The 21,118-nt window shown below is 40.2% G+C and overlaps 2 protein-coding genes across 11 annotated transcripts in view; one reads left to right on the top strand and one right to left on the bottom strand.

The window, feature by feature from the left end:
* FUBP1 (far upstream element binding protein 1) overlaps nt 1-839 on the bottom strand; it is a 40,743-nt gene extending 39,904 nt beyond the window's left edge. For 6 of the 10 annotated variants that reach the window (XR_011739810.1, XR_011739809.1, XM_071810545.1 and 3 more), the window contains exon 1: nt 623-837. Coding sequence is in view for 6 of the 10 variants with exons in the window: in XM_071810545.1 (XP_071666646.1) it covers nt 623-736 (114 nt within the window). In the remaining 4 variants the exon portion in view is untranslated. Of the gene's footprint in view, nt 1-622 lie in introns of all 10 variants that reach the window. The other 4 variants (XR_010651680.2, XR_010651682.2, XM_071810546.1 and 1 more) reach the window with 3 other exon arrangements.
* Nucleotides 840-1,062: 223 nt separating this feature from the next.
* Nucleotides 1,063-21,118, top strand: part of DNAJB4 (DnaJ heat shock protein family (Hsp40) member B4) — a 28,788-nt gene continuing 8,732 nt past the window's right edge. The window contains exons 1-2 of the mRNA XM_065842047.2: nt 1,063-1,234; nt 20,794-21,076. Coding sequence (XP_065698119.1) covers nt 20,866-21,076 — 211 coding nt within the window. The 5' untranslated portion in view covers nt 1,063-1,234; nt 20,794-20,865. The remainder of the gene's footprint in view (nt 1,235-20,793; nt 21,077-21,118) is intronic.

The following is a 21,118-nucleotide window of genomic DNA, read 5'->3' as shown; positions in this document are numbered from 1 at the left end:
TCCGCAGGCCGCAGCGCTTCCCAACCGGTCTGAGCAGCTTAGCGGGCACGGAGGGCGCCTCGGGGAACACAATGCGGCCGCGGCGGAGCCGCCTCCCTCCCTGCCCTCGGCCGTCCGAGCGGCCGGCAGCGCGCCGGGCCGATAACGCGCCGCTACTCGCCGGCCGAGATTTCCCCTCCCCGCAGTCCGGCCGCAGAGCCCCCGCAGCGCCGCCGTCCTCACCCCCGCTGCTCCCCTCATCCCCGCGATGGCGCGGATGGCTTCGGGCCGATCCGAGGCGCTGCGGCCGCGCAGTTCGCCAGCGAGCAATGGCGGAAGGCGGGGAGCCGGGGGCTGACTAGAAAAACCTCTCACAGCCCGAGGAGGGCGGGCGGGCGCTCACCACGGCGTGCGCGGAAGGGGGTGAGGGGACGGCACAAAACTGCCCCCCCCCCCCCCAACCCCGCAGACACACACTGGCGGAGGAGCCCCCTCCTTCGGCCTCCCCAGAGCCCAGCGCTGGCAGGACGCAGCCCACCAACTCCTGCCGCGGCTGAGGCGCTGCGGCCTGCTCAGCAGTTGCCTCCAGGCCCCAGCACCCGCGGGCCCATTGATTTGGCAGAGCCACGTTATACACACACACCTGCCTAGCCCTTTGCAGCGCGTCTTTAAAGGCATCGTTTACTCCTCCACCTCCACCGCCGCCTCCCCCGGGCGCGCCCGAAGCAGGAGGGGGCACCGTGGAATAGTCCGCCATACTCGCTCAGCCACTGCTTCCTGCCCCACTCGCTGCCTGCCAAGAAAGAAAGAAAATGGCGGCGGGCGGGAGCCTTTCACATTCCTGCGCGGCATCGTGCTCGGGGAGGGGGGAGGGAAAGCAGCGTAATCTCGCGAGACCTAGGGCGAGATTTCGTCAGGGGCGCCGGAGAACGGCGGAGAAAGCTCGCGGCGTTTCGCGCGGCCCCGCTGCGCGGGTGGGAGGGGCGGAGCCTCCCGGGGGGGCCTTCAGCAGAGGCGGGGGGGGCCCAGCGAGCTCGCGATGTTTCTAGAGGGCGCAAGCGGTTAGAGGCGCTCGGTGATAGGGCTAGGGGTGTCACGTGGTGCGAGGGGTGGCGGAGAGCCCAGCGCTGCGCTCGAGGGGCTGCTGGTGCGCGCTGGGCAGATCTCGCGTGTCTTGGTCCGGAGCGGCGTCTGGGGCGCAGAGGCTGTCGGGAGCGAGGTTGGCCCGGGGGGCGTCTGAGGCGGCGGCGGTTGGGTGAGTGCGTGAGGGAGGAAATGGAAGGGGGCCTGAGGGCAGGCAGCAGCGCTACGGCTGTGGCTTGGCTGCCTGCCTGCGTTAGACTGCGCCTGGGGAGGCGTTTGGCGCTCTGGTGGCTCCGTGCCTTCCCGACTGGTTCCTGGGCTGGCTGGGGACCGGGCGGTGCGGGTACAACGGTGCAGTCCTAAGCCCGGGGGGTGGGGAGGAAGCCGGTCCTTTTCCCCGCTTGAACGCGGCCGTGCCTTGCGGAGGGCTCCTCGTAATGTCCTGCGTTGCGCGGCTGCCTGGCGCTGTCAGTATGCCCGCCGTGTGCCGCGGGACAGCCGGGGAAAACAGTACCAGGGCCCGTTTCCGAGGGCGAAAGCTCAGCGTTCAGTGGTGCGGCCGTTAACGGCAGCTGGAGAGGCGAGGCGCGGCTCGTCGGGCTTGTTCCCGAGCCCCATGGAGCGGCTGAGCCGTGGGACGGGGCGCCGACCCGACCCTCCCTCCGCGCCCGCCGCGGCCCTTGGGGCGCAGCCCGGGGCTGGTTCGAGCGGCTCTTGGGCTGCTCCACTGCCCGCGAAACGGAGCAGCGTTTTTCTTTTCGCCTTTCGGGGCGTTTCACTTTCTTCCTCCTGCAGCCTCCCCGATTGTTTTTTTCTTAGTTGAAAACAATCACTGCTATTGTACAGTTTTTACATTTGGGGGGATTTTTTCCTGGCTGCGCATGCACTAGTTTTAATGGAAAATTGGAGCTAGTAGTGCTTTAATCTGGGTCCTTTTTAGGTCCTGTGACGTGGTGAACTGTGATGCTGAATATGGATGACGGTGTTGCAAAGGCTTCATATCTAGATAAGGTCATAGAATATCTACTTAGCTATTACAGCAGTAGAGTCTAGATAATATGGAATGGGAACTAAGCTGTGCAAGTGCTTTCTGTGCTGTTCTGAGGGAGTACTTTAAGATTTTTTTAAAAATTGTATGTATTTAAGTGTAGCTTTTTCATGAACTCCTGGATTACATAAATATCACAGTTGTTGTGTTGTTTTTTTTTTTTAACATATATACTTTTAAACTGAAGTGTGAGATATCTCTTCCAACCTAAATGAGTCTGTTTCTCTGTAACCAGTACTTCTAATTGAAGAGCTGTTGTTTTGGAAACTTTGCCTTGTTTTGATGTGTGTGCAGGGAGGGAGCAATTCTGTTGGAGTCATATAAGAAAACATGTCTCTCTGTCTTCCCTTTTGGCTAGCCTCATAGTTCCATACTGCCTTAAGAAGTTCCTGTTTTCTTCCTTCAGTTCTGGTTGTTTATAAATGGGGTTATTTTAGTATACATGAAGATGCCGTGCTGTTGCTGAGGTCAGATTATCCTGCATCTTCAGTCCAGATAACTCCACCAAACAAAGCTGAGAACATGTGCTAGATTTATTTTCTTCTATAAAACTCATTAGGTAGCATAGAAAAGAGTTTTAATCTTAATATATTCCACAAAATTAAAATTTCTACATGCTTTTAGGCAGATTACAGTGTATAATTGGAGCTAGATGAAACTTGCTGCTGAGATACTTATGCTGAAAAAGCCTGTTCAGAAGAATTAGCGTATATTTTCCATTAATGTAGCTGCATTAACTGGGGGAGAGAAGCAAAAATAGGTTCGGGAAGGGGGAACTTGATTCTCATGCTTGACTCTTTGCTATTTCTAAACAATAATTTGATCTTGAACTATTTTTTCATTTCCTTTGTTATTCAGAGTTTGGCTATGTATACCAGCCATGCTATGCAAATAAAAAAGTTGAGCAATAGTAGTTGAGTATGATGCATTGAAGCTAATGCTGGCCACTGGCTATATCTTATATGACTCTTTGCTTATTAAATGGTGTGGAGCGTCTATGTACTTTGCTTTTTATTGTTATGAAATTGGATAATGATTCTTTGCTAAATTCTGTGAGACAAGCCAGGAGCTGTATAATACTGATGTTATTTTTCAGCAATTATAATGCCTTGAGCTGATGAAAACACTGTTGTCTGGTACTGGAAGTGTTCTAGTTGCATTCATAAACAATTAATGACAGGCAAATGTTAATTTTGGAAATTTTATCACCTTTTTACTACTGTTGAGGTGACATTTCGTTTAAAAGATGAGATATTTAGTAGATGTGTTCCTCAATCTCTAAAATTCTTGAAGTCACTGTATTTCTTAGATCTTTCAGATAGAACATGAAATTTAACAAATTACAGAGGGGTAAGATCTTGAATATTATATACTGTGTAAAGATTATGCCTTTATTTTTACAGTTCCTAAATTGATCTAATGACCTTTATCAACAGTAAGAGAGTTGCTTCTCTTTGTATTTCTCACGATGGCACTTAAAACCTATCTGCTAGAAACCCATGTCTCTTAAGCACTCTATCTCCATTTCCCTTTATTCAATTATACTCTGGGATTAATTCCTTCTCCTTAATCTCTTAATGGATTGAAGTGAGGATGCAGCCCCTTAACAGTGTTAACTGCAACATTCTTCCAGATGTTTTGCTGACTTGTTACAGCAGCATACACCATGCTATTCTATTTTCTTGCTTGCAAAAATTACTCATTTCCTGTTTTCTTAAGCCTGCCATCTAAGAATTTAAATGTAGCAGATTGGTAAGCAAATGTCTGCACTATGCTCCTAAAGAACTTTTGCTGTGTAAAATAAGCCCTCAGTTCTGCATTTACGCATTCTTACTGAAGGGTGTATAGTAATCTTCTACCACTTTCACAATTTTAATAATTAGATGGTAGACAACATAAAAGGTAACAGACATACAGAGTTTTAAAATGTCTTTCAGTATTTCTTTTGGAGATAGAGGAAGGTGTCTCCCTTAACTAAACTTCCTAAAGAATGACATCTTCAGTGGTTTTCAGGTGGTAGTCTGATTACTGAAAACAACAACTAGAACATTCTGGTAGGTGTAATTACTGAGTAACAGCTAGTTCAAATGAAAACTGACTAGTTAGAAAACTTCTTTATGTATAGTGTGGATTGTCACAAACCTAAGTAATGGAGGGTTCTGAGGAGAGGAAAAAAAGCCACACTCCCACCCCTCATAAAAACAAACAAACAAAAACCACAAACAAAACCCCACAAACACACAACAACAAAACAAAAAACAAAACAACACACACACACAAAATACCAAACACCAAACCCCACCACATTATCCTCTGCATAAGCTAAGACACTTCAGTGCATGCTTGCATTGAGTTCTGTTCTGTTATTGGGTTGTTTGGTGTTTTTTCCCTTTAACAATTGACTTTAACTTTGTTCTGTGGTGACCAGACCGAAGGGTAAGGCAGTCCTGAAATAAGTGTTTTGCTAGCACGGGTAAGGAGTCCTCTTCCAGTGTCATAAACTAAAGGATTACATTTCTTAGGAAGCTGCCTCTGCAACTCTCTGAGTATTGTGTTTTGTTTAGCTTTGCTTCAGTACACTAAACACTTGTATAGGAAAAGTGATGACAGTCTCTAACTATCAGAGAAGGATAACCATTGTGATAGTTTTACATCTGCTACTTGGGCTTCTTCAATTCAGTGTTGGTTTGGGGAAATTTGCAATTGGTTTCTGATGATTTCATAACTCTAGGTGGTTTAAATCAGTTGATTCAGATTCTGACAGCTGATGCTCCTGCACTGGCAAAGGGTTTCCAGGATCTGCAACGTTACCAGTAGAAAACTCCCTTAAGTAACCACTGAGAGAAGATTCAACATCTGCTCTATATCCAAACAACTTGATCTGTCATGAGCTTTCATGGTTACTACATGTGCACCAAAGTAGTAATTACAAATTTCAGATCCACAATTTGGATCTGAAAGAGAATGCATTGGTGAAAAAACGATAATATTAAAGCATAACTTAAACTGTCTACAAAATCTATACAATGCTCATAATTAAGTTCTCTTGTGAGAACTGAGGGTCAAAGGGAATAGTTTTAGGACTGAAATAATAAGATTACTGTGCAGAATCCACCTACGCGGAGTGATCGAAGTGATGTCTAGCTGTGTCTTCCTAGTCAGCAAATATTCCTGTTATGCTTCATTGCAGACATGCTGAAGCATGAGTTGCTGCTGAGGAATTGTAGGGGATACGAAAGCTTATTTGTGGCAGGGGATGAGAGTTGAAAAGGAAGAGCCGCTTGCTCTGCTGCAGCTGCTGTCACATCTGCCTTCATTCAGTGATGATAATGCAGCTCTCCTCTTGGCTTCTGAGGGAAGGGCAGAAGTGGAATTGCTCCCTAAGCCTTGATCTGGTCCCCTGTGTACCAACATCTGTACAATAAATCTTAGTAAACCCTGAATCTTCAGGGGTTTTGGCTTACACTTAGTCATGCTGCTTTTTTTAGCAAAAATGTTTTGCTGTATTAAGTATTTGAAGGAAAGCTGTGTAAATGTTGTAGATCCTATAGAGCACTTGCACATTTTACTCGTGAGTCTTATTTCCTATGTATTTGATTTAAAGCTGCAAGTGGGTTGAAGATGCTGAAAGGAGATTTAATAGTAAATCTTAAAAGGGAAGAAGAGGTCTTTTCCCTAAGGTTTCCGTTGAGGTCCGCCAGGAAATTTGATTCTGGGCTTGAGGACAGTTGAACAGTAAAAGACTAACATTGATCTCGCCTCAGAAATTTTGACTAGGTTACAGAAGGCTGTCAGATTGGATTGGGTGTGTCACAAATACAGAACAATAAGTGAGAAGACACGCGCTTCTTAAATACAACTGAAGTATGCAGTGAGACAGTGAATCACCATATAGAATGAATTTAGTGCGGAAAGGCAGCTGGATAATATTAGTCAGCATGATAATGTGGTCATCAGTCTCCAGTGTCTTAACTTGTTTGAGGGGGTTAGATGTTTTTGTGTGGATGTCATGGGAAGGAAGGTTCGAGAGCCCGGAGAATTTGTTTTCTGTTAGCATCCGCAAAACCCTTCCCATATGGGGGAGGAAAAGTGTGAAAGGCCTTGTTTGAAATAAATCGGTTGATGGAAGTTGCGTATGAATGGGGGTTAAGAAGGGCTGAGATGGGGACTGAGGGACTTCTGAAGAGGGAAAAAAATAATTATTGCAATAATAGCTGTAGGGGAAGGAAGTGTCTCCCGTATCCCTCCATCAGCAGAGCACTGAAGAATGTGCATTCAAGCCCCAATAATAAGTGTGTAAATATATATTTTGTTTAATTAAGACAGTAATGTTCAGAATTCTCATCTCAAAGTGGGAGACGCTTGATTACTTAAAAAGGGATTGGTGTACTTCCCTATTACATAGGCCTGATCCCTAGTAGTATTCTTTCTGTTAGTTTTTAATTACAGCTAACATCTTTATTTGTTAATTTGAGAGTCAGAGCACCTTTTTTTTTGTTACCAAATTGTGCATATATCACAGAATCAATTTTAAAATAAAAACAAACCCAAAGCAAACTACCATAGGAAGATAAATCTCTTCTGGGGGTGAGAAAGGAGAAATGGAAGAGATGTTTTAGAAGCTCTAAGTGACTAATCCCTTCAGTCCATAAAACTGTGATTACGACAAGCTTATCTAAACTGAAAATCCTCTTAAACTTTATTGTGAGGGTGTATATGCTAGTTTTGGGAAAAATAAATGTTTGCAATGAAGTTTGTGAATGTGTAAGGTTGGTTTTTTTTCTTTAATATAACAGTATCCAGAGGCATCTTAGAGGAGGCTTTAGTTTAACTACCACTTCAGTATCTATTGGTGCTTAAAAGTATCTCGGTGTGATCATCAAAAGCCCGGTTGTATTTGAAAATGAGCCCTCAGTAACAGTGCTGCATGGACTAAAAAAAATTAGTGTTGCTGGCTTAATTGCAGATATCACTCAAAAAAATCAGTGATGTGGATGTCATGATGTGACTTGATCTGAAGAGCAAGAAATCATGAGGTTCCATAAGTTTAGCTTAAAAAAAAAAATACACCTCTAAACCTTTTGACTATGGATTGGTATTTTCTGCAGAGAATATGGAGAGATTTTTTACTTTGTACAGGTGCTCGTCTGTTAGAGAATTATGTCCTATGAATGAACTCATTCTGTGTAATGTTGTCATTAAATAGTCAAAGGAAATGCTAAATTTGCACATGTCCTCTAGTTTGTCACTATTCTTTGTACTGCATTTTTTCAGAAGGGACAAGAAAAAGGTTAGAAAGAAAATGTCACTTTCTATAGTGAAATGTCTTTCTAGGACTTGCTACTATGCAAAATTTGGACTTATATTATGAGTTTGAGGGGAAAGTTTTCACAAAACTATAGAATTTTTATAGTCAGTAGAATAAATGCTGAAATTTGCTGTCACTTTTTAAAACTTTGTCATTTTAGGACACCTAGACATTTTTCTGTGTAATTGCTTGTCTTGTACCTTTACCTAGCACAATTTGAAGTAATTTAAGAGGATTAACTGCAATGTGGGTCTATCAAACTCCCCCTTCCATCTTACTTTCCCAAAACTCTTCTAAGTTGACTGTGGGGGGAAGAAAACAACTCTGAAACCGGATTTGAGCTGTGGCATGTCGTTGAAGCATTTGAAAGACTATTGAGCAACTATTTTGGCTTAATATTACAGCAGATTTTGATAAATATAACTAGGACTGCCTGTATTTCTGCCTCCTGTAGGTAAATGGAAGTACATTGTTATTGTTTCAACTTAAATCAAGTGAGTTTAGATATGCTGACATATGTTCTCCTTTCAGTTTATAACAGAGTTGTTCTGACATCTCCTTACCAAATTCCTGTCTTTATACAACAGTTCAGTGTGTGCGTTTTCAGCCTAGCATGTAAAACTAGCTGAGTGAATCAGAGCAGCTGGGTGGGATTTTGACGAGCACACTCTGGAAAAAGCATCTAGTGTGACCATCTCCTTTTGCTTATGTAAGAACAGTGTGATCACATGTCCACAGCAAAAATGTGTGCAGTTCCTTATTTGGTAATGTGCTAATAACCTTCAGTTTGTTGTTTGAGTGTAACAGCAATTAAAAACAATACAATGCAGCTGAGTCATTTTTCCAAGTGGATTTATTTGTTTTGCACTTCTCTCTTCGTCAAGACTGAGAAAATAGTTTATTTTCTACTGGAAACTATTAATTTTTGTCATTATGGGGAAGAGAACAACAGAGTGTGGGTAGGGATTGTGTAGGCATCTTCTCTCTCTTACATGTTACCCGTAACTATGATCAGTGTCATGTTTATTAAAGTTTTTTCTCTCAACTGTTCCATTTACTGATAGATATTTTTTCCTGACGTAGTTAAATAGCTAATACTTTTGCAAGAAGAAAAAAATGACTTGCAGATATGTCTTTCTGATCCTTAGTTATGGAACAAGACCATAGTAGTGGTATAACTCTAGATGAGTCTGTTGGTCTTCAGTACAAAGGTTTAGACTATCTTCACTGTTAGGAAAATATTTCTGTAATGATGTTTTTGGTTCTGTGTTTTTTTTGGTTTTTGTTTTGTTTTTGTTGTTTGGGTTTTTTTGTGGTTCGGTTTGGGTTTTTTGGGGTTCTGTTTGTGATGGTGGTGTTGATTTGGGGTTTTTTGTTTTGTTTTTTGAATGAACCAAAATACTTAAATGATATGCTGAGAACCATTGGAAAGAAAGACTTAAGGTTCAGATCAGGTCACGTCTGAATCATGCTAGTACCAGCTTCCCAGAGATTTTTAGCAAGAGCTAACCTGTGAAGACTGTCTATATTCTACAGATACCCTAAATTCCCTGCTGCTGCCTCTTTACTAGAGACAACAGGTTGTTAATTATGTTGTTTGGGTGAGGAAACCCCTTAAGATTCCTTTGCTATGAGGAAGGAATTGCTACCATAGTTGAGGTAAACACCAATAAATTGTTATAGGTGGTGAATACCCTCCCTGTTCTGCAGGTGAAAGGCTAAAAGAAGAGCTGTTGTATGCAACTACTGTTGAAATACAAATTAAATGGAACATTCTGCCCATCCTAATGTTTCCTGGGAGATAAGGTAGTTGTGATAACTAGCTTTATGTAGGATATTGAAATAAATGCATTTTAAGTGCCTTTAAAAAAATCTTTTTCCGTTCCAGTTTCTTGAAGGAAAGTCAGCAAGGGTTATTGTGGAAACTAGCACTATTTTTCCATTGTCCCTTTCCTGTTAATCAGTACATAGCACTACTATTAGGTCACCGAAGTTCTCCTACACCAGGATTCATTTGGTGGAAGAACTGGTAGGCAGCCAATTGCAGTTCCCAGGGTCTGAGCTGCCTGGCCTTGTGTCCAGTCTCAGCTAGCCCACAGCAAATGTTACTTTGGTTTGTGCCAGCTGGCCCTGGTCCGTGGGTTGGAGAATGCTGGACTGGGAAGGGCTAGCATATGAGCGCGCTATTCTGTCTCTATACTTGTAGGGAAATTTCTGCCACTTCTGTGCTGCAAGAGTGGGGCTGAATCCATGAAGTGCTAACATCAAGTTAAGCCTCACTTTTATTGAAAACAGGAGTATGAGAGACATTTTTACAACTGTTACTAAATACCTATTTAAAAAAAAAAATCTGTTTATTGTAAGCAACATGTAGGAAATGGGTCTTCTACCTCTTTATTTCCCTCAGGTGGAAAACAATACAGAAATACTTACAATTGCTAGTTTTCCAGAGTTTGTTAAATAGATCTGCTGGTAGGAAGATAACAATAGTTTGTGTGTGTTTGTCTGAGAGCCTATAGTCAACTGATACTTTGTTTCATAGGAACAGATGGGGAGGTGGCTGGACAGCAAGAGAAGGCAGGATGGTTGCAAGTGGTACTGTGGATTGTAATTTTAAGTCAGTTTTAAGTGACATACCTCGCATGTATGTACGTTAAAAACAAACAAAAAACCAAAAACAACAAAAACCCTACCTCTATAAACCTCAAACAAAAAAGCTTGTCTCTGACAGTACTAATAAATTAGTTGAGTGTTTGTTTATTTTTAAACATACACAAGACAAAACTCCAGGTATATGACAAGGAAGTATGCTGGAATAGAGAGTACCCAAACAGTTTTCTTCTAATCCAAACACTTCTATTGTGTTAGTTGGAGTGGACCTCCAGTGCTTGGCTAAACCCATTTGGACAGCATTTTGTCTGTCACTGAAGTTGATTACATAGTGCCAATGCTTGCATTTTAAGCTTTTGTGTTAGAAAGTGTTCATTCTTTAGGATATGGAAGTGGCCGAATTGCGTTATGTTGAGATCTTCATTAATTGAATGAGGATACTCATCTAGAGAGTGCTGAACTGTTTGTCCATCAAGTGGTCTGTATAGCCTAGTAGTTTGCATTCGAAAGTGGCCGTATGCAGATGCTTTAGGGAAAGCTGGAATAAAGCAGAGGCTTGGTCCTCTTCCACCTTTCTGGCTTCTCAATATTTGCAGCTCAGGGAACTCCTGCTCTGGCTTCTGTGTCGAGAAACTTGCAGTGGATGCCTTCTATGGTATTTTTTTGGTGAAAAACGGCTGAAACCGTTTTTGAATTGCCAGTGTCCTTTGACAGGATATTCTATCACTTGTAGAACTTCAGAATTTTATTTTTTAAACTGTCATCTACTAATTTCACGTAGTAGCTCCGGTTTAGATGGGAGTAAACCATGAGCAGTTCATGTTTTCTTTCTCCATCGTTTATAGACGTCTGTGACTTCTTTTTGTCTGCCTTAGGCTGAAGAACTCAAGCCTTCTCTGTTGTTTCTCATGTGGAAGCAATTTCATATCTTCGATCATCTTTCGTGGTCCTTTGAACATTTTTTTAAAAAAGCATTATACTTTGTTTTGAGTTGACGCTATGGCAATTACACCACCCCTCCCATTCTCTCCCCCCAACCATGAGATCCGGGGCTTTCAATAGGGCAGTTAATGACTCTTTAGCACCTTTTGTGCCCTGTTGTGCCTGTCCTTAGCCGGTGCCAACAGTCATGTCCCCGCTGTCCCGGAGCGCTGTTACTCATGGTCACCTCCCCTGCGACCCCTGGCTGGTGGGACCCTCAGTCCATAGACAGGGTCCTCAGCCAAGGAGGTTTCCAGGCCCAGAGAAGCTTCTGGGCCGTGCTCGGGATTACCACAGCCGGATCCGACCAGGCTGTAAAACAGGGCCCTGCTGAAGGTCGCCGTGGAGTGGTCTTCTCAGAGCAGTGGGGCTGTGAACAGAGCCTTGCCCTTAGGGTTGGACGTTATCTAAGGAGATTTTCCAGGACTGAGAGCCCTCACCTTCTCCTTGGTGATTATTTTATTCTGGATATATCCTTGAGTGAGCCCTTGTCCCCCTGGCAAGCAGTTATTTCTTCTGGATACTTGTGAGTGAAAGAGGCCTCTTTTGTGCGTGAGGGTGTGCAGGCTGTGGATCCTTATTCTTGTGTGGTTGTACAGTAGTAATATCCCCAATTGGTATATTTAACCTGCAGTTTATTAAATGTTGGCAGAGTCTTGACTGAATTTTGGATAAACCTTGTTTCTAGTTGTTTTTTCTCCTAAACAGTTCTGGTTAGAATCAAGTCTGTATGGAGCTTATCGTCTCCTTAAATTGATTTATGGGATGCCTCCGTGACAAAGGGGAACAGAACTGCGCAGTGTCATGGTGTAAATCAGGCATGTCAAACTCATTTTCACTGGGGACACATCAGCCTCGAGGTTACCTTCAAAGGGCCAAATGTAATTTTAGGACTGCATAAATGTAGGGGTGGTTACATTTATATAGGTGCTATATTGTTCACATGATACTAATATAACGTTTTCTGTTTTGTTCTCTATTCCTTTCCTAGGAACTTCTTACACTTAATGTCCTTTTTTTTTTTGTCCTGGCTACCAAGCAGTCTTATATTCTTTTTGACACTTTTCAGAATTAAGCAGTACTACTTTTACTTTTTTTTTTTAAGCAATATCTGTTTTGTTATGTGGTATAATATTCACACTGAGAAAAGTGTAATATGGAAGCCCGTGTCACATGTATAACCAATAAAATACTCCTGTGTGACAATATTGAAGACATATTCAGCATCTGAGTATGTTAGCACTTGAGAATCTGAAAGACTTGTATTGCAGTATGTTGTTTCTTAAAACAATTGCCAGAAAGGCTATAAAACTTAAGTGTTAATACAATAAAATAAAAAGCAATTAGTGTTTGAGGGGAAACAGTGAACAATTATGAAGCCTTGAAGTGTTCATTATATAGACATTTTTACTAGTTATACAAGCAACAGGGGAAGGTTGGTAGCATGGGAGAAATCTGGCTGCTACAGTGTAATAAATTAAGTCTTAACTCCACATTTGACCATGGGCTGTTTCAGGATAGAATTCCTTTAGTCTTGGATAAATTTCTGAGCGATAGCAGTCAGAGCCAAAAGTGGTTGGGACAAAAATCCAGGCTTATCATACGCAAAATTGAAAGGAAGAACTTTGACTATTTTTCTGCTTTCTTTACCCCAAACTGATAACTTAATAGTAAATGGTGCAGAACCTGTCAAAACAGAATACTTTCTTGGAGAAAACAGTACTTGAGCTTCCTTATTAATTTGATTTTTTTGGTAACAACAGTGAGAAGATATTCGTCCTGCCAACACAGTACCCCTTTTTATATAGATGTTTACAGAAGTGTGTATGGCAACAATGTCATTAACTACTTGCAGTTTTTAGTAGTGAGTGTGATAGATAGGGCATAGTCAGTAACATTAAATGTTTTGTGTGATTGGCATTTCTACTGTTTGACCAATCAACTAATTTTGAAGAAGAGTGCGTTTACAGAAATGTATGTGGGTGCGAATTGAAATGGTCACTGAATCTAAGTAAGGAATTAAAGAGCACATATAGAATTTGTATTCTTTCAGAAGAGTAAAGCCTTAATCTGGAGATGAAAATGTTTTGTGTGCGTGTTTCTTTCTCTGGCCATGCTTTCAGATGTTTCCTTTTTTCGAAGTGCAGTCTGGTACTTGACTGAAGGAGCTAATCACACCATTGTGATGTAAGGGGGGGGTTAGTTGTGTTTTCATCAGTGCTGGACATCACAGGTGAGTCCTAAGCACTTTGCCTACTTGCAAGATGGTGTTCATTCCCTCTCAGGCATGGAAAGTTAAATTTGGAAAATTCTTCCAAGTGTATTTTTGTTCTTCAGCTCACATAATAGAGATTGTGACTTAGTAGACAGGAATCTGCTATGAGAAAGCAATTCTTTATGTTAATGATATATTAGTTTGCTATGTTGTGATGAAGGATCCGTGTACATGTGTGACTAGTGTCCTAGTCATGTTTTTGAAGATAGTTGTAACCTTGTTTAATATAAAATCTACTTGAGATTGTAGGTCAGTTGATTTTCTTTTTCTAGTATTATAGGTACTTCTACGTAGGGCATAATATATATAGTGGGAACAATTTCTGAAGAGAAGAACCTAACTGTAGAAATTAATATACAATAAACAATAGTAAGTTTTAAAGTGAAAATATGATGGACATTTTCAGTTGTGCATAGTGTTTCTAGCTTTTGGTCTATTGTTACAAAAGTAGCAAGAAAAAGCTTATAAAAAAAATTGGTAACAGTGCCTTCTGTCTTGTTGCCAAATAGAATTGAAGGCTGCATGAATCATAGGCTTAAAAATTAATTTGGAAAGTTCAGAAGTGGTAACACTATATTTCAGAGTGATAGCAGTATGCATTTGAGATTTAACATTTGAATTTGAGCTGTATATTCTTGTCGACTCTGGAATACGTGTTTAAAGTAAGCATTCCCACAGAAGACCTTAAAAACATGTTCTTTGGCCTGTTGGCAGGAGCATAACTTCCTGTATATTCCAGTAATATTAGAAACATTATTTTGAAGCAGTACTGCTAATCCGATATAAAATATTTTTGTTGGTGCAAGGGTTGCTATAACTTGAATATAATTAATTTGCCTTTGGTAGCTTTGTATTCTGTTTTTTGTTTAATATATTTTCTTGAACCAAAAATAATCAGACCAGTTTTTTTCTGGACAATACTATTGACTTTTAAATATAGAAAGTATAGCAGGTGTGTGTCCTATGAAGTACTGTTTCCCAGTGACTTAGCTATATCTCTAATGGAAGCCAGATATTTTTGTAAAGCATGACTATAGCTATTCCACTACATTTCCTCCATTTTAATCTGTGAACTAATCAAGAAGTCAACAAGTCTTTTTAATGTAAGCTTTGAGTGTCAGTGAATTGCATTAAATAGCCCTGTTGCATGTGCATCAGGAAATAAATTACAATGTATGTAGTACACAAAGTGGTAACTACTTCAAGGTGTGTTTCATTTGAATCTCTTACAAGTGGAGTGTCTTAAAGACACAATATCTGCAATATGAAAATAGAAAATAAATGTGCCTAGTCGCTCAAGTATGCTGTTTAACGATGTCAGTGTCATTGTCTATTGTAGCTTTATGATTTACTCATTTTTTGAAGTTTTTATGTGGTATTTCACTTTGTGTGGTTTTTTTATTTAGATATAAAATCAGCCCCAAGGATCCTTATGTACAATGAACTTTTAACTTCTTTCATGGTAGCAACATATTTCTGCAGAGAACTGAAATTAAAAATTGATAAATTGGGGTATGAAATGTGTGACTAAATTGAGCTTTTATTTTAGGGCCATTGAAGGATTAGAAAGAACTGTTATGCTCTGCAGGTTTAACTTTGCATTTTCTATTAGATATATATATAAAAAAATAAATTTATAAATTTATATATATGAACTACTGGGGCCTCTGTTGTAAACTCTAAAATTTCTTTCTGTATTTGAGACCAGCTACTGAATATTTCTGTAGTGAAACTCTGTTTAATGAATTAATTGATGGGGTTTGCATGTACAAGGTCCTATTCACAGTGCAGAAGTATAAATGTAGCTCAGTCAACAACTACATACAGTTAAAGATGGTGGAAAGAAAAGTCATTGTCAGAATTTTTTTCTCTGGGAAAATAATGGATGATGTTATAGGAAATTTTACTTTTGTGTAGGGATGTGCTTTCTTCAAACCACAGTAGACAAATGACAGTTTATTCCATTCATTAATGTGGGATTGCAAATATTATGATAGTTAATTGTGAAAGAGCTTTTTCTGGTTAGGGATTTGGCTCCTCTGCCTTGACATTTACATGCACATGTATATTTATAGTTGTGATCTGTCTGGAATTTGCCTTTGTGGTTTTGTTTGCTCTTTAACTTGTTCTGTGATCTAGTCCTGTCTTTTTCAGATTTGTTTCTGAGGTTTAAGAGGTGAGGAATACAGAAGAAATGGCTTAATTGAAAGGAAATAATGAACATTTTTATTCAACTACAGATACTTCAAAAAATAACAACGCTCTTCTGCTTAGAAGCTTTTCCTTAAAATAACATTATCCTGGTGCTATTTATGATTGATCTAGAGTTTGAGTTCAGTGTAACTATTACTGTGAACATTTCCTTAGCTGTATCTTATTTCAGTTGTTCTTATGAAGGCTTCTTTTAAAAAATGCAACTAATTAAAAGTTCATATAATTAATTATTAATAGTATCAATGCAACTATTTTAAGACCTGGAAGTGAGATGACCTTGCTCCCCACTATTCTGCCCAACTTATGATGTGTAGCACTTGTTCATATGTATGTGAGTTAAATTATGGTTGTTCAGAGAGAATAATGGGAAAGATATTTAAAACACCAATTATTTTGCTGAAACACTAACTCAAATGGAATGCTGAATATGAGTAGTCAAACTCAGTCTCAGAAGTGAAGGTTGTGAACTGTTGTAGGAACCATTTTCAGCTTCCTACTGTAAATTTCATAAACATCTTTAGGTTAAAAGAGGAAGTCTAGTATTACAGAAGTGAATGTCACTGTCTTGTTTCTGATCAAAGAACACACAAAATCTTCTGTAGATAAGAGTGGGCAAGTTCTGTATGGTTTCCAAATTTTATTCAGTCTTCCTGAGAATTAATAAAATATTTTAATAAATTGTCTGTTTGGCTTTTGAGTAATTTGTTACAGCTCAAGATGCACTGATTTGTTTTTTTCCACCCAGTTAACTTTAAAAAGCTTAAACTGAAATTCCCATTTGATGTATTTGTTTTTGTAACTCGGACTGTAACAAATAACCCTGCTGAAAGGAAGCTCTGAACAAATACAGGCTGCTAACTTTCTCAGTGCGTTATGTGTACCTTAAGGTGGCTTCAAAGAACAGGAAGACACATCTGAGACTGCCTGGTTTGGCTGAAAATTGGTTTACAGAATTGACTATAAGCAAAAGCATCATAGATACCATTCGATACTACAGTGATGATAAAAATATTTTCTCTGTCTCTGAAATGGAATGCAGCTGTTGTATTTGGAGACCTTGTAAACAAGGAAGTGATGATATAGATAGTTCATCCATAATGTGATATATCATTCAGAGGAAGGTTGGTGTGGTAGAATGAGGAAGGCTTGAAGCCGTGACTGCTTTTCCCTGGGGACTTTGTTCCATTGACCAACCACCACCCTCATGGTGAAGTACCTTTTCCTCATGTCCAATTTGAACTTCCTCTGATGCAGCTTTATTCTGTTCTATTATGTCCTGTCGCTGATCACCAGAGAGAGATCATCGGCACCTCCCTCTCCACTGCCCCCCCAGATGAAGGTGTGGACTGTGATGAGGTCAATCCTCAGCCTTCTCCAAGCCGAACAAACCAAGTGACCTTAGCTGCTCCTCCTAAGTCTTGTCCTCAAGGCCTTTCACCATCTTGTGATAGTTACCTTCCTCTGGACACACTGGTAGCTTGATGTCCTTATATTGACACACCCAAAACTGCACGCAGTAGTTGAGGTGGGACCACAGCAGCGCAGTGTAGAGGGGACAGCCACCTCCCTCAACCAGCTGGACTGTGCTGTGCTTGGGACATGTTTGGCCCTTTTGGCTCCCTCCACACACTGTTGACTTATTAAACTTGCCATAAACCCAAACCTGCAATTCTCTTTCCATGGGGCCAATCTCCAGCCTCTCATCCTTCAATTTGTATGTATAGCCAGGATTACCCTGTCCCAGGTAGAGAATCCAGCACTTGCTCTTGTTAAATTTAATTTCAATGGTGATTGCTCAACACTCTAATCTACCGCGATCCCTCTATAAGACCTCTCCTACTGTATTGGAAGTGGAATCTTTTCACAGGTTAGAAGAGTTTTTTTAAATACTTCCACTTCTAGGTATATATGGTAATGGAGAAGAGAAGACTATAGCAGTAAAACGAAATATGTAGTTCCTTTTTTTAAAAGCTGTTTTGTTTTCTGTGCTTGTTTGAAACAACTACAATGCCAGACATCCTTGTGGGGAGTACATGAAGGATTTTCCTTTCTTTTGTTAATAACTCTGAAGAGGAACATGGGATAGAGTAATAAAATGAGCAGTAAAGACTTGCAAAGATAAATATTCAGAGTTCTAAAAATCTAGCAGCTGTGATTTAACTCTAATGCTAGAAGTTTGGAAGATTCTAAAAACTTATCACACAAGATGGATTTCCCTGTCTGAAGAAGTGCTGGTGTGATCAGATATACTCAAATGATCATTAGCACTGATCACTAGATGTTAATCTCATGGACACTAGTATTTTAATTTTTAAAAAGTATTCACTAATTCTAAGTTGTATTTCTCCAATCTATTGCTCCAGTTATCCCATCAGCTCTTAGAAGATATGAGATTCCAGACTGTAAATTAGTTCTGACATGAAGATTGCATGCAGGGCAGGAAGCAGAATTAATGTAGTCGTTGCTGAACGTTTCACTCAGAATCTTAAGTAATTTCATTTTTAGAGAATAACTTACCCAATTAGGGTATAACTTGATACTAATACCAGAATAGCACATTCCCCTCTGTAGGGAGAGAAAAGATGCCTGAACACTTACTCACTGTGATTGTCAGCAAAAATTCCATTGTGACTTCTTTGTTTTTACCAGAATTTCTTCTGTAATTTTTGACCATTTGAGAGGAAGAAACTTTTGATTTAAGAAGAAATCATGACTATTTGGTCTTTTAATGAAAACTAGGAAGTTAAATATTATGTTTTACAAAATAGGGTGGAAGAGGGGAGCGTTAAGCCTTGCGAATTTGCAGCTCCTGGAGTATTCTTTTAAGGTGTTTATTCTTTTGAGATGTTTAATAAAATATTCTCAAATGGGGAAATTTCTTTTACCTTGTTTTTTAAACTACCATATGCACCCTCTGCCACTTCAATCAATCAGCAGTTTTGAAAAATGTATCGAAAAATACAGTCCTGAAACTAGTCTGAGCTATTATTGCTCTTCTGACAGTTCTATTGTATGGCAACACAGTGACACAAATATTACAGGGTCCTCCTCACACACTCACTGCTGGGAATACTTCAAGGGATGTAAGTTATGGCCCCACCAGAGGTTGCTCAAACCCTGTGCCAGGGGAGCGCAGCTGAGCATAGTAACTCCTTCTACTGCTAGTTTTGCAGGAGAATTTCAGGCTGCTCTAAGTCTTATTCTGTCAATAGTGATGAAGTTTGTTTGCTGTTGTAGTGCAGAGTTATTGTAACTGCTGGGTTTGGATTTGCAACCATTTTGTGAGTGTGGTAAAGTTCCCCACTAAAACTTGTGTAAGTAGCTTCTTAGTCAGGGTTATTGTAAGTTTTGCATGAAATCTACTGAAGTTGTGCTTTCATTCAAGCTATGTACCTACTGCTTTCAGAATTCTGTTGTGGAGAAAGTGCTAAATTTAGGAAATGAGTCTACAAAAAATTGTCTTAAATACTAATAGTAAATTTTTAAAAGCAGCACTTTTAAAAGAAAGATTGAAAGGGTGATTAATCAAAGACTAGTGTTACTTTGTGTGGACCTGAGCAGCAATTTCCTTCTCCAGCTGTAAAGATAATTGATTCTGTAACCTTGTAGCTCCCAATGTTCCAAAAATGCAAGTAAGTTGTGAGAGACTTGGTGACAAGGAGAGCTGATTCCTTCTTTCAGCAGCCTCTGGCCAATGTGACATTTGAAATAAGAACTACAGAAGTTCTTGCTTTCTCAAATGTTGTGGTGAAATCTCATGTTTGTACTGTTCTGTCTTCATCTTTCCCACCTCTATGCCAAGGGGAGTTTAAAAATCAAATATTTAAGCAAATTCTGGATATATTGAGAAAATCTGGTCAATTCTAGTGCAGAAATTGGAATAGATATGATGTGAGGAATAGGGGGATGGCACAGGTGTGGTATTTATTTATATTTTTTTAAAATCTCTAATATTTTCCTAGTAGTACTTGATTAAGGAGAAACTCTCTGTCTCTTCTGATCAGCCCACTTTAAAGTTAGAGCAGGTTCTGGAAAACAACATCAAATACAGTGTTCCCTGAATCAGATGGTTAGTGTTTTCCTCTTGAGTTTGATGTTCCTTTGGCTGCTTGGTTAAACTTCTGTATCACTAGAAGGAAGCCAATTGAGCCTAGAGATGTCTTCATGCAGGTAACTTCTAGATATGACCAAAAATAGGCATATTTTAATACTTTGTTCCAGGGAGGAGTGTTTTTCAATCTATACTTATCAGTCTTTAAGTTTATCACCATACTGACAAGTAAGGATAATTTCTTATAGCTCTTAGTCAAGAGCCAAAAGAAAGTTTGCAGGCTGAAACTTCATACTATCTGTCTGCAGAGCTTGAGAAATACTTCACTAGTAAAATTTGCACTATGTATTATAAAACAAATGTGTAGGAACCAGGTATTTTTCTGTTAGTAATATCTCATCAGATGAAAGCTATTTGCTTGCTATGTTGCCGTACTTGTAACAGCCTTGTTACTGCCTCTTGCGTAGAAGGTGGGGGGGAAACCCAGTTTCCTTCTGCTTTAATTGAGTGGCTTGAGTTGTGGGTAACTGAGTGGTATTTTTTGCTCAGATTTGATTTGTGACCGCTTGATAGTACATGGCTGCAGTCAGCTGTGGTTGAGGGTGCCTTTATTTTTAAAGAAATGAAATTATGCTTTCTGAAACTTTGTATTAACTTGGCTGTAAAATACTGTGTAGTCTTTGCTGGAAAGGGTACAAGTCCATGTTGATATATTTGGAAAACAGTTACATGTACAGCTGTCTCTATAGAAACTGAAGTAAAATGTTGTAGTTACTTTATAAGGGCTACTATGTTTCTGTTGGGGCGATTATGTTTTAGAGCTGCCTGCCTTCAGCCCTGGTGGTGAAAGGCGTTGTATTGCACTATTAAACCTTTAAACTTTGTAATTGCTTGAGAAAGAATCAAATAAAAGTTCAGCATTTTCTGTGTGTGTATGCGCACGCATGCGTGTGTGTGAGAGTGAAAGCTGTGCAGACCGTTCAGCTGGGCAGTCAGGGAAGTGACGTCGTGTATTATTTGTCGTTCTAGAAAGAGCAGTGACACGTACTGTGGATGGGAGGACTTTAGAGAGGGCTGTGTCTTGTCCAGTGCGTATAATTATTTATAAATGAGCAACAGGGGAAGGAATGAAATACGGAGAAGCTGTCTCGTGTTTCTTTAATGTACCGGAGACTGAGTTTGTTGATTTGTAACAGTTCTGTTTGTTTGAATTCCAAATTTGATTTTTATTTTTCCTTTTCTAGCATCTTGTTGCTAAGACACTGGACACTGCTTGCTTTATAGCAAGGAAAATCTGAATTCCTCCAACATTCAGGATGGGGAAGGATTATTATTCTATCCTGGGAATTGAAAAGGGTGCTTCTGATGAGGATATCAAAAAGGCTTACAGAAAACAAGCGCTTAAATGGCATCCAGATAAGAACAAATCTCCCCACGCAGAGGAAAAATTCAAAGAGATTGCAGAAGCCTATGAAGTGCTGAGTGATCCCAAAAAGAGAGACATTTATGATCAGTTTGGGGAGGAAGGTATGTATGTCTCTGTTACACTCTGATCAGTCACTTTCATTA

This window comes from Patagioenas fasciata, chromosome 6 (genome assembly GCF_037038585.1).
Source record: "Patagioenas fasciata isolate bPatFas1 chromosome 6, bPatFas1.hap1, whole genome shotgun sequence".
Taxonomy (NCBI): domain Eukaryota; kingdom Metazoa; phylum Chordata; class Aves; order Columbiformes; family Columbidae; genus Patagioenas; species Patagioenas fasciata.
The sequence above is the reverse complement of the archived record's forward strand: the minus strand, read 5'-3'. Positions and strand labels throughout refer to the sequence as shown.